The 13281-nt window shown below is 26.3% G+C and overlaps 3 protein-coding genes across 4 annotated transcripts; 1 reads left to right on the top strand and 2 right to left on the bottom strand.

Annotated features, from left to right (window-relative positions):
- Positions 1-5261, top strand: LOC106790598 (protein real-time). The gene is made up of 16 exons (XM_014755612.1): positions 1-245; positions 675-824; positions 913-1044; positions 1132-1260; positions 1343-1446; positions 1888-1967; positions 2068-2370; positions 2443-2531; positions 2607-2744; positions 2841-2961; positions 3042-3166; positions 3875-4121; positions 4204-4319; positions 4401-4543; positions 4628-4714; positions 4808-5261. Exons 1-15 carry the CDS (start codon positions 183-185, stop codon positions 4695-4697), a joined length of 2010 nt encoding a protein of 669 aa, XP_014611098.1. The 5' UTR covers positions 1-182; the 3' UTR covers positions 4698-4714; positions 4808-5261.
- Positions 5262-7376: 2115 nt separating this feature from the next.
- Positions 7377-8436, bottom strand: LOC106790599 (PHD finger-like domain-containing protein 5A). The gene is made up of 3 exons (XM_014755613.1): positions 7968-8436; positions 7692-7882; positions 7377-7599 (listed from the first exon to the last, which is right to left on the bottom strand). Exons 1-3 carry the CDS (start codon positions 8017-8019, stop codon positions 7510-7512), a joined length of 333 nt encoding a protein of 110 aa, XP_014611099.1. The 5' UTR covers positions 8020-8436; the 3' UTR covers positions 7377-7509.
- A 2027-nt stretch (positions 8437-10463) lies between these two features.
- LOC106790621 (eukaryotic translation initiation factor 4H) lies at positions 10464-12767 on the bottom strand. 2 transcript variants are annotated; one of them, XM_014755665.1, is made up of 5 exons: positions 12666-12767; positions 11788-11955; positions 11467-11720; positions 10783-11013; positions 10464-10697 (listed from the first exon to the last, which is right to left on the bottom strand). In XM_014755665.1, the coding sequence occupies exons 1-5, from the start codon at positions 12695-12697 to the stop codon at positions 10552-10554; spliced, it is 831 nt and encodes a 276-aa protein (XP_014611151.1). In that variant the 5' UTR covers positions 12698-12767; the 3' UTR covers positions 10464-10551. The 2 variants fall into 2 exon arrangements, with proteins under 2 accessions (XP_014611151.1, XP_014611152.1); XM_014755666.1 differs by having other exon boundaries at positions 11521-11720.
- Between the last annotated feature and the right edge of the window lie 514 nt (positions 12768-13281).

Genomic DNA, 13281 nt, shown 5'->3' with positions numbered 1-13281 from the left:
TGAACATACGTACTAAACAGAATCATTCGTCTACTCTTTGGTGGATAGAGTTTATGATAACGTGAAGTGATTAAATTTGACGAATTTAAGTCGTGTTGACGCGTAACAGTAATATAATTGTGGATAGGAAATATTTTATTTGTGAATTATTAACAATTGATAAATAAGAAGATTACGTCAATATGGTTCAACAATATCAATCACCTGTTCGAGTTTATAAGCACCCATTTGCCCTTGTCATGATGGTATGTTTATTATTATACAGCCTTCAAACAGTTCTGTCATGAAATATTCATTAGATTTAGCTCGTCTTACTTTGGTCATGAATGTACATAAGTAAATTATAGGATAAAACCTTGTCTCTACTAACCCTAAGTTGATCAAAACAACGCGTTAGCCTATTTTATGATTAAAAATTAGATATATATGATATTATCTATATAGCATAAAACATAATAAGATTATTGAAGATGTGATACTTTCACTTCTATAATTTCTTATACTTGTCCTTGTTAAAATCCTATTATGCAATAATCCTACAGATATATGCATATATCATGTTCTAAATCAAAGTTATTTGATTGTTACTCCTTTAAATTATGATTAATTTTTATGGATTCACATGAAGATTTATGAAATTATGATATTTCATTTTATTTATTTTATATTTGTAGGCCTATGAACGCAGATTCCCAACGTGTCCACAGATACCAGTATTTGTAGGATGTGATGTTACATTAGATGAAGAAAGTGAAGATGGTGCTATTAGAACAACGGAAAGAAGATGTAAATTAAATGTTGAAGCACCATATATTTTGAAAAAAGTAAATACTTAGCTTAAATGTATTTTCAAATGAAATTACATGTATGCGCATCCAATTGATTGACTAATTATTACTTTATGTTTTATAGATTATTGGTGTAGATTTTGTTTATTTTATTCAAAGAAATGTACTGAATAGACGCAAGAGTATATTAGAAATCGAGGCGTACAATGAAAGCTTCTCTTCTAGAGTAATCGTCGTTGAGAAATGTAGATACTTTGTAAGTAACATATATATTTATGCAGATTACTCATAAGATTTTATTTCTCAGTATTACTCGTGTATTTATTATGAAATTATATCTAAGATTCATCCGGAAAATACGGAATGGACTTGTTTCGAACAAACTGCAAGTTTGGATATTAAAAACTTTTTTGGATTTGAGAATTCAATGGAAAAGTTAGCAATGAAGCAATATGCTCAAAATATTTCAAAGGTAAATACTTTTATCGGAAAGAATTTCTTAAATTTTTCATCTGGTTGTTCTAATAGTAATATTTAAATTCAAATGATTTCAGGGGAAAGAAATAATAGAATATTTCATCAATCAATTGAAAGAAGAAGGTGTAACGTATGTAGCTCCATGGAGAGATCCAGAAGAAGAAACTTCCAAGGAAAAAGAGTAAGTGCTAATAAGTTAATATAATAAAATGAAATTGTTGCAAATGATAGGTATTAATATTATTAACATGTTAAGCATGGAGCCAATTTTGTTGTGCTTTCCATTCGAGCGGTGATCACTCGTCAATCCCCAGGGTTTGATACCGCCTAAACGGAAAGTTCACTGTCAGTCTCAAGGGATTGATACTGTGCTCAACATGTTAAATTAAAATTGGGCTATATGAATAGCACATCAAGAACCAAGAGCACCTCTCATTCTATCTACTCTCTGTTTGTGAAAACATTTGTTGGAAGTTTCATACCTTAAAATATGTCTCTTTCTCTTTTTAATTTGCAGCAGTTAAAAACAAAACAAAATTTAATATTGCTCCTAGATTAATATTAGCGAATATAATCAACAACACATTCTTCTACATCTGCAATGGTTCATTTTTTTATATAGGAAGTATGTGGGTGATGGTAGTGAATTACATAGTGACAAAGAAGTATGTAATGTCGAGAACAAGTTGTCTAGTAATAGAGGTATTATTTTCTTTTTAATAGTTCTTTTTTTCTGAAATCATAAAAATATATTAATGATACAGTATATATAATAATTTTGTTTTTTCTCTTCATACTTTAGAGATACAGCTCTCATCAGACTACATAGAAAGATATTTAGGAAAACTAGACATGATGCAAGAAAGCAAATTGATACAATTGCGACATAGTATAGAAGAATTAAGAGGTAGTTCAGTACCAGCCGATGCAACGCTATTGAGGTTCTTAAGGGCTACTGAATTTTCAGTAGAAAAAGCTAAGGATATGTTAACGCAATCCTTACACTGGAGGAAAAAACATCAAATCGACAAACTTCTCGAAGAATATGAAACTCCTCAAGTCATCAGAGATTATTTTCCAGGTGGTTGGCATCATTTTGATAAAGGTAAGATATTATGTTCAAATTATTCATTAAGTAATAAGATAAATACTTAATTATTTGTATTTTATTTTATAGATGGACGACCACTATACATTTTAAGATTAGGTCAAGTGGACGTGAAAGGTCTCCTTAAATCAACTGGAGAAGATGAATTATTATTATTGGTACATTATGTTAAATTATATTTTCAATTAGAATTACAATATATATAAAGATACTTATTATTATTATAATTGCAGGCATTGCATATCTGCGAAGAAGGACTTCTTTTAATGGATGAAGCAACTACCGTTTGGGGTCATCCAGTTTCGCAATGGTCTTTGTTAATTGATTTAGAAGGTTTAAATATGCGTCATCTTTGGAGACCTGGTATAAAGGTATTAATAATTTTGAAAATATTTACGTATATAATTAAAATATATTCCTTTACGAATTAACATTAAATTATAATAATAATAACAAATGTTTTTTAGGCACTATTGAGAATTATTGAAATAGTAGAAGCTAATTATCCTGAAACAATGGGGCGTGTACTTATTATACGAGCACCCAGATGTTTTCCTATATTATGGACTCTCATTAGCACATTCATTCGTAAGGATTCATCAATTTTGTATCATACTGTTTATTAATTCATTAATAATTGTCATAATTTTAATTAATTTTTATCGTAGATGAAAATACAAGAAAAAAATTCATATTTTACTGCGGTACGGATTATCAAGAACAAGGAGAAGGTGGTCTTAGCGATTATATAGATCCAGAATTTATTCCTGACTTTCTAGGTGGTTCGTCTGAGGTAATATTACTGTTATTTCATATTTCATATTATTTTTACAGTTTTATATAATTTAGAGGTTTTATAAAAAAAAAAATAAGAAAAATTTTATTTTAACAAGCTCGTGAAATTATTGCATATAGGAAGAAATTAGCTAAAACAATAATTAAATAGTTTTGAAACATAGAGATTTATTTAAATATTGTAATAAATATATATATATAATAGTTAATCTATTAACCGCTAGGAAAATATATACGAAGTATTCACGGTACCTCGAAGATATTATGTTTTCGACGCTGCAGCCAGCAATCTTACAGACAGTGTAAGATTATATATGAAATTTATGTTCTATTTGTTGTAAATATTACACTGTTCGAATCAATGCAAAATGTATAACAGTAATCTAAATTGTGATGTACCACACTCCATGTACTTTTAAAGGTGCACTGTGTTTAGTTTCAGTAATCTACTTCATCATAGATTCGTATATATGACATAAATAGTATTAATTAAAATCTATTAAAAAAAAAAAAAAAAAATTTAATCAGTAAAAACCGTACATTACATCATACATGTAAAGAATTTTCGATTAAAGACATTTTTTTATCGACTTATATTATTAGCTGTAGTGCAAGGAAATATTTTGCAAATTTATCAAACGTGTAATAATGATATTAGATTAAATTAAATTAATGATTTATTTATCATCTGTTCACAAAATGACAGACCTATATAATGGAAGGCGGAGTAGTGCCAAAACATTTATATAAAGTTGACCTGGAGAGTACAGCTTGCGAACATGAGCATAGCTTGTATCATTCTATCAGTTTGAGTCGTGGGCAAAGCCATCAAGTTACAATCCAATGTGATGACCCAGGTGCTGTTCTTACTTGGGACTTTGATGTTATGCGACACAATGTAATATTTACTGTATTGCATAAACCAAAAGATTATAACATTGATCCCTCTACAGGTAAAAAATATTATTATAATATATATAAATAATATTAATGATGTAATGATTGTAATATAATTGTTAACAAATTTGATTACAGAAACTTCAGAATTTACACCATCTAGCGATCATGAAATAACTATTTCAAAAGAATCAAAAGAAGGTTTTATAAAAGTAGAACCGAGTGTTGTATGCCACGATGGAGAAAGCATTCAGGTATTTAAATTTGTTCTTTTATGGTTTATAATATATTTAATTTATTGAGAAGAAAAATAATATAAAACGTTTGTTTGTTAGGGCACACATATAATGCAGGTTGCAGGAACTTATGTTTTACAATGGCAGAATCAAGAAGAACAAGGAGAATTTCTCCCATCGATAAGCTCTCACAAGGCACAACTTATGTACTTTTATGAAACTTTGCCGTCGGTACATTACAGGTATATTTACACGGTATTTATATGCAATAAAAGAGTACGGAAAATTGGTTAAAAATTAATCATTATCATTCGTGTTTGATGAAGGGGATCCATGTTGAGTTTGCAATCTGCAGTGAGTGGACGATCTGTAGCAAGTTCATCTTTATCTAGATGAGAAGCAATCACTGCCAGGTATGTTAATTACGACGGTATATTTAATAATAAAATTATTGGTATATTAATGCAGGTATGCATTTATAATTATTTCTCTTATTCCATCTATAGAAGATGCAATAATTGATACAAAATGAGAACCAGCTGTTACTGGTAACATAAATACTATATTTTTATTGACGTCTAGGAGGAAAGAAGTACAAGAAACCATAAATTAATTAACAAGGTAAAACAAGAATACGATGTAAAGAGAATGGTGGAAGCCTAAGCAGATATTAGTAGAAAGTAATTATGCAATTGCATCACATTGACTAAATAATTTACACTTTTTATTCGTTGACACTTAACATTATTAATCATGAATATTCTGACTTAAATGAAAGATGAATGATTTATTTTAATAAGATGAAGATAAAGATTTTTAATATTTCATACAATAATTTTTTAATAGGATTTGAATATACAGTAATTACATAAACTCTCTCTATATATATAAATCACAGTACCTGTAATGATTTTATTTTTCAAAAAGATTCAGAATCTCTCGCTTCTACGCATTTGTTTATAAATCTAGAAGTCAAATTATTCAATTTAATTAATTTTACTTTTTTTGTTTTGTTTTAATAGAGTTTTTATTATATACAAACAAAATCACCGAATAACAGGAACAATTTCGTCATTCATATTTATTTTATTATTACATAATATTTTGTTAATTATGTATACATTTATCCCAATTATTCTAAATCATATACATTAAATAATGGCATTTCGTTAATACATATAAAGTTTGAAAAAATTTATATCGAAAGGAAGTTATATTTTTTTTGTGTTACGCGATTTTACGAAAAATAAATACTTTTAATTTAGACGCGTATATCAGTATCGTAATTATTTAATAATAAATTGATATAAAATTCGGTTTTTATATTAAACAGTTCCCTTACGCGTGTCAATGAATTTTACGTAGTTTTGCAAAATTGTATAACTTTAAATTTTATTTTGATAGCATATATATATTTTGCTTCTTTTGAACTAGTATAAAGTATATTTTTTATTAAAAAAAAATTTATAGATATAATGTTAATTATATCGTGTTAATGCAGTTTAAAACATAATGAATATATATATATTATTAAAAACATTAACATGTTATATACCTATATAAATAATTATACTTCCAGTAAATGCTTATTATTTACTAAAGGTATAGATGCTTAAGTACAGCGTTTTTGCTGTTTATATATAATTGTAATAGAAGTAATAATTATTACAAAAGTAGTTTATATGTGTAACGAATTTGCTATATACAATTGAACATATATTACAACTGGGATTTGATAAAAAAAAATATAGATTAAGATGTAGATGAAAAGAAAATTTTGTATAAAAAATCAATAATGTGTATATACACGATATAAAAGGATAGGTGATAGGTGATAGGTATATAAAAATTATGATAAAGAAACTTAATCGTATTTTAGTATAGAACAAATGTAGTTTTATTATTCTTTCGTTAGTAGAGAGAAATATATACAGAACCTTATAACAATTCAAAGTCCAAATTAAACTAAACATTCCTATGACATTATCATATAATTTACATTAAATAAACTTTATCAAATAATTCCACTGATGAATCTGACAAAATCCATCTATTTTAAATATTTACAATTAAGATTAATGCATTTTTCTTTTTAAATAAGGTTATGGAATATTTCATTGTTTAATAGATTTTATTTTATTGATAAATTATTTGATTATATATCAATAATTCAGGAAATATATCTATCCATCATGTTAGTTCAAATAACAAAGTTAACAGTCGCAGAGAAATACAAGTCTATCGTCAAGAACACCAATGCTTTCTTTCGATATCTTAATGTGTTTAATAAATGAAATATTAATTGATTAAGAATGGCCGGTCTTAAAGTTAAACTTGTACTTCTCATGTGATATAAAATAAAAAAAAAAAGCTACTTTTATATTAAATAATATATATTCTTTATAAGAAAATGGTAGGTTAGAATACGTAACAGATGATAACTACATTGCTGCTGCTTTTTATGTACAATAAATAATAGCTTTTTACTATTTTGCTTTCCTATATATAAATAAATATATTCGAAAAGAATATATTATTTTATAAACAACGAAAATATTTTGTAAAATATTGTTCCGTCTACAAAAAATGCCTACATATGTTTTTACATCCATTAAATGGCTATAGTTTTGATGAATGCTGCAATGTAGAAACATATTAACATTAAACAAAAAGATAAAAGATAATAAAATAATAAGAATGAAGCCAAAAGATTGGATCTATTTTTACAATCTATATATTGTAAAAAGTTGTTATAGAAAATAATAAAGAAATGTTATTACATGCTTGTATATCGAATGAAGTTATGGCAAAGTAGAAAATATATTTGTTAGTAAGATTGGCATAGAATATTTCTGAATGTGATTGAAATAAGGAATATATTACAAGCAATCAGGGAATAATTTAATAACGAATGATATACTTAAAAAGGCATGTCTATTTATAGAAATTATCTTATGTATATATATATATATATATATATATATATACAATATATATATATATTCAATAATATGCAATACATCTTTATCTTAACTTTTAAGTTTTATCTTATTATGCAATGTGAAATTTCACACATTTATTAGTGATTTAAATATTATCATGTCCTATTGTTTAATATAAATCATTGGGAAAATTATTACATCATAATATATATTAAAAAAAAATTTATTTCTTAATAATATTGCTGACGACTTATAATAAAACAAAATTATCTTCTTTTAAATCCATATTTTTTCCTTTCATAGAAGAGATCCGTCTTGGAACTGCCTAAATTAACTATTTTAGGACAACCGTCTCTCTGAAAACAATTTATACAATTAATTGTAAGACATATTTGTTAATACTATTTGATATTAATTTATATGATTATTACTAAATAGGTATACTCACATCTTTTTCTTGAATAGTGCACTCTTTACAGTAATATGCATCTGATACGCCAGGTCCTCCACATATTACACAACGTCCTTGATATGATCCATAATTACATTCATCGCATATTCTAACTAAAGTACAAGGTCTAACATAGGAGTCACAAATAACACATTTACCATCACATTTTTCACAGAGACGACCAATGGCTAAAAAAAATAGTTTAATTATAATTTTCGTAATGCATTTTTTTACTATTATTATTATACTTTAAGAAATAATGTTTTAACTTACCAACACCCGGTTGTTTACGACAAAAGATTAAATCTGGATGATGCTTGGCCATATTTAAAAGAAATAAGCATACACTTCAAAATATTTACAATTTAATCTAATACGTGCAGTTTGTAAGGTTATATATTCGCCGGCATTAAAAATGCACTCTTATTTTTTAAGATAATTATAATTCATTTTGTTGAATTATACTTTAAATAAATTTATTGCAAAGAAAGAAAAATTTGTAGAAAAGTTATCTCTCAATTTGGTTTATAAATAATTATAAAATAATGAACAACAATGAATAAGACGCTGCAATAGGTTAGACGACATGATGTACATGTAAACGAAACTTTATAGCAATCTTAAACATCTAGCGAATAAAAGTAAATATAATTTTTAATAGATTTTAAATCAGACAATAAATAATATTTTATTAACATTTCATTGATACATTTAAAAATTACTTGTCAATATTTTATTATATAAAATTTCTTTATTTTTTCATAAGAAACTGCCATAAATATAATCACATTCATTTCCGGTACAACCGATTAATTAATAAATATATATTTTCTAATAAAAAATTATATATATATTTTACTAGAAAAACAAAAAGAATATTACATATATTATTTAAAAAGTATAAAACAAATTCGTATTAATATAATTATTTAAATAAAATAATCAATGCATTGATATATGTAAAGTGACGTCACTTCTTTGAAAAAGTTTACCTACTTTATAGTTTCATTTTACTATTTTAAATGTCTATGTTACTTAAAAAGAAAAGAATATTTAATCACTGAATTGTATATATATTTATATCATAAGAATTGAACTTAAGTAATTCAGTTCTCGATAACGAAAGAAAAATATTAATTTTTTAAAAGTATGTGTGTGTGAAATGAACAAAATTAAAATATGAATAATTGGATTGAATTGAGGGAAGAAGAATTAGTGTTAATTAGTATTTTGAGCCTAAATATTGATACACATACATATAATAAATATATATATGTATACATATNTATTTACATATTTAGTAATAGAGAAAGAGATAGCTTTATTTAAGAAGTCATAGTATTCCTAGATAGTTTAAAACACATTAAAATAGCAATTAGGGAATAGTTTACAAGAAATATGAACAACCCACTTAAATGACATTCACATTAAATCAAACAAAATTACACAATATATTTTTTTCATTAATCTTCTTCTTACTTTCAATACGTTATAAGAGTATGAGGCAAACAGCTACTTTATTCAAGAAATATTATCATATACAAGCATACGTTTACATAATATTAATCATTACATAAATTTATTATATTTTTTTTTGTATCTTTTTAATATTATTTTTTTATTTGTTTTTCTTTTTTTTCATCCGTTACTATCTGATAATCGTCGTCGATGTTTTATTCTTGTAAATTCACGTCGACGTTTATTGTTAGCGCGATTAATTAATTAATTTATTCATTAGATAATATTTAATATATAATAATTTGGTACGTTCTCCTTGGTACGTACCACCACTTTAATGGTATGTATGTAAATTTCCCAAGCATTCACATTATATCTTTACTAACTATTGACCTATCTTTTTCTTCTTCTTCTTCTTTCTTTCCTTCTTCTTTACTTTTCTTTTCTTTTCTGTATTTTTTTTGTCTTCTTTTTTTTACAAGCTAACGTGCAATATTTTTTGAACATTTGTTATGCAATGACACGTAATAAACAATTCATTACGATTTCTTTATAAAATTATTATTCAAGTTAGGATTGCGATAATGTGCAAAGTTTTAAGAGACTGAAAAAGAATAAATAAAAATAGCAAAGTAAATATGTTCTACGATTTACTTCAATAGGGAAAATTTATGAATAGATGCAGCAGCAACAGCAGCCATATGTATTATTAGATCATATTTAAAGCACACTTTTACATAATTTATACCCCAACACCCTCGATATCATTATACTCGACATATATAAGAATGTTTTACATGACGTGATATGAACAATGAAATACATATATACTATATCGCTTTTAAAAAATTTAACAATAATTTGTTTGTAAATATTAACTATTATTATTGCATGCACATTATACACATTGTATTATTATTATTATTAATATTATTTGCACACATTTATTTAACACGCTATTTTTATTTCGTTATTATTATTATTATTATTATTATTATTCCAATAGGGTTAATAATTTGATATTAATTTTACATTATATAAAGAGATAAGATATAGAAGGTGTTAGTAAGAAGAAGTTTATATATATATATAGATTTTTTCCAAAAAAGAAAAAAAAAGAGAAAGGAAATATTTAAACTTGTGAAAACTAAAGAAATCTTATTGAATTGTTCCCTACAGTGATTACAATGTTTTTTGGGGAAGACTCTTCCCATTAAGGGGATAAATAAAAATTATTACGGTTCCATATATTATTTTAGTTTTAAAAAGAAATTTCTGTTTCATTTTAGAAAACTATTAGAGAATCTTAAATTGGTTTTTGAAATATTGTTTTTTTATTGGGAAATTTCTTCCTCCATAATTAAGAAAGTGGAAACTAAGATGTTAATTAGTTTATATTTTACTCGACTTCATTAGCTTTTAATTTTTCTTCCCGAGGCTTAGCACCCCCATAAATTGAACTTGATTTACTCGATTCAGCAATAGCATTTACAGGATCTGGAATTGATCTTGGTGCCAGCACCAAACGTTTTCTACGGCTTGTACCTATACATTGGAACGTTGATATTAATAAAAGAAAAAGAAACAATGTATCATGCAAGAATTGTTATATTGAAATGAAATAAAATACCTGCGGATGGGTCCTTAAGATCTGATTCATCATTAAATGGTTTATAATCAGATCCCATTCCACGTGACATTGGTCTACCACTGTACGATCTTGATGCTGTACGTGACCATTCCCTGCTACCTCCACTAGAGTCATCATTAAACTGACCATAATTGCCTCTGTTATTTCTCGAATCCCACCCACTTCCTTGCCTACCTCCACCGCCACCACCTGGTCCTCTGTCATTATATCCTACAAATAATTATTAGAGTATTAATAATATTGAAACAAATCCAAAGATATGAATAAAAAAGCATGTAATATTTTCCTTTCGTTCACTGGAATATTAAAGCTTATTTTTAGAATTTCGATAACATATACTACAGATTATTAGCCAGTCTATCTACTAGTTAGATTGAATAATCAAACGTAAACATACTGAGTAAACCTTGACAATAGATAAGTATGCAAATGTTATTAATGATTTGTTTTCAATTAAAAACGAAGTAGTTACACAATTATACGAGTTAAGTGCTATGATATTTATGGACAATCGACAAGTTAGTATTTAAATTGGTTAGAAAAATCAAAGCTTTTTTCTTAATCTTTTGGAAAAAGAAAGATATTACCAAATGACAAAATCTACATTTACGATAAAAAACACAAAAAAATCATTGCACACGTTATGCTTGGCACAACGCTTACTCGTATAGATAGATTTGCTACCAAAATCATCTCCGCTAAATCTACTATGGCCACCTTCTCGGCCTCTGAAGCCACTGTTGCTATTATGTCCTCCTCTTCCTCTTCTGTCGAAGCCACCTCCTCGATCATTTCTTTTACCCTCGGCTACATCAATTTTGATTATACTTCCTTCTACATCTACAGATCCATCCAAGTCCAAGGCTGCTTCCAAATCAGACAAATCTTCAAACTCGACATAACAAAATCCCTTAAATCTGCAAATGATATTTATGAATAATTTTAAATGATTAATCACATAAAGTAGATATTTAAGATACAAACCTATCAGTTTCTCTGTCCTTCACCAATCTGACCCCTTTAACGTTAAGCTGTTTAAATATTTTATCGACATCTCCTTGAACAATTCCATTGGGCAAATTTCCTACGAAAGCAGTATATGGTGGTTCAGTAGGCAATGGTTTTCTACTTCTATAATTGACACCATAATCTCTATAGAACAAAAAGAAAAGAAAGATTTTAATTATTCGATAAAAAATAAACAATAATAATGTCTTATTATATTGAAACTGATTATAAAATAACGAATTTTAATAATTAAATTAGATATTGCAAATAGATAATCATAATTATTCCTAGTATAGTTTATCTAATATTTATTATATATAATTCTTGCATCATAATATTATTGTGAAATTAGAAATAAATTATTATAAATTAGTTATAAATGAAAATGAAAAACAATGTTACTTGTGATACTACAATTCTTAGATGAGTAATAATGAAAACACTAAAAGTAAATGTTTGTTAGTACGATAATCTTATAGTTTCTGACACTGAATTGGGCACTGCGTTATCAGAGCACAAGTACTTAAACATATCTACGTAAAGCGAGTTTAAAATTATTCCATGATATTATTGTAGGAAACAAGATTAATTAGAGATGTCCATTTACAGTGGCACGTTTTATATCCACCGATATAGAACCGGCCAAAATAAAGCCGCGTGTTCTGAGGCACTATGTCCGCGAGATGCTGTGCTGCACTCTAATATGAATTCACTTAACCTTAAAGTCGTGTGGATATTCGAAGAAATAATTATACTCATCGTAGAAACTATTAATCAATGAAACTTTATAACAACACTATTTAAAATAAGTTCAATGGTTGATGTATACAAACAAAATTTTCACCGATACTTGCCTCGGATCAACGTAACCACCTCGACCTGCCATATTGGATGCAAGGAACTGCTCGCAACTGCGCGGGTCGAGCTAGTCACTGTGCTAAAGATGGCACTGTTCTAACTGTTTAGATGCATTACGGATACAATAAGTACTGTCTACTATAACACTTTTTTTAATATTCATTCAGAATAATATACATTAAATGTCAATAATTCATGAAAAATTTTTCTAGTAAATTATTTAGTAATATCTAGAGAATAATAAAAAAAAAATAAAAGAAAGATAAAAAAATCGAAATCGTTAAAATCAGATACGGTAGAAGACAATTAATTTCATTGTTAGATTAGTTCGGATAAATGAATAGTTTTTGTCGATATTATTTTGTTTAGTTACTATTTAATTAATGTTTATGTTATGAATTAATATCGTAGCGATAGTATAATATATATGCATATATAATATGTGTATATAGATCATTGCGTATTGCTATATGCAAATTTAAGAAATAATATCTATGATTAATTAAATTAACTTAATATATGTATAATAAATGAAGAAAAATTATAAATCATTTATTAAATATTACATTGTTTTAATAAAACATTTAATTTCTTTAACTAATATTAAAAATA

This window comes from Polistes canadensis, unplaced genomic scaffold, assembly GCF_001313835.1.
Source record: "Polistes canadensis isolate GaletaPanama2010 unplaced genomic scaffold, ASM131383v1 scaffold_249, whole genome shotgun sequence".
Classification (NCBI taxonomy): Eukaryota; Metazoa; Arthropoda; class Insecta; order Hymenoptera; family Vespidae; genus Polistes; species Polistes canadensis.
This window is presented reverse-complemented; position numbering and strand designations above follow the sequence as displayed.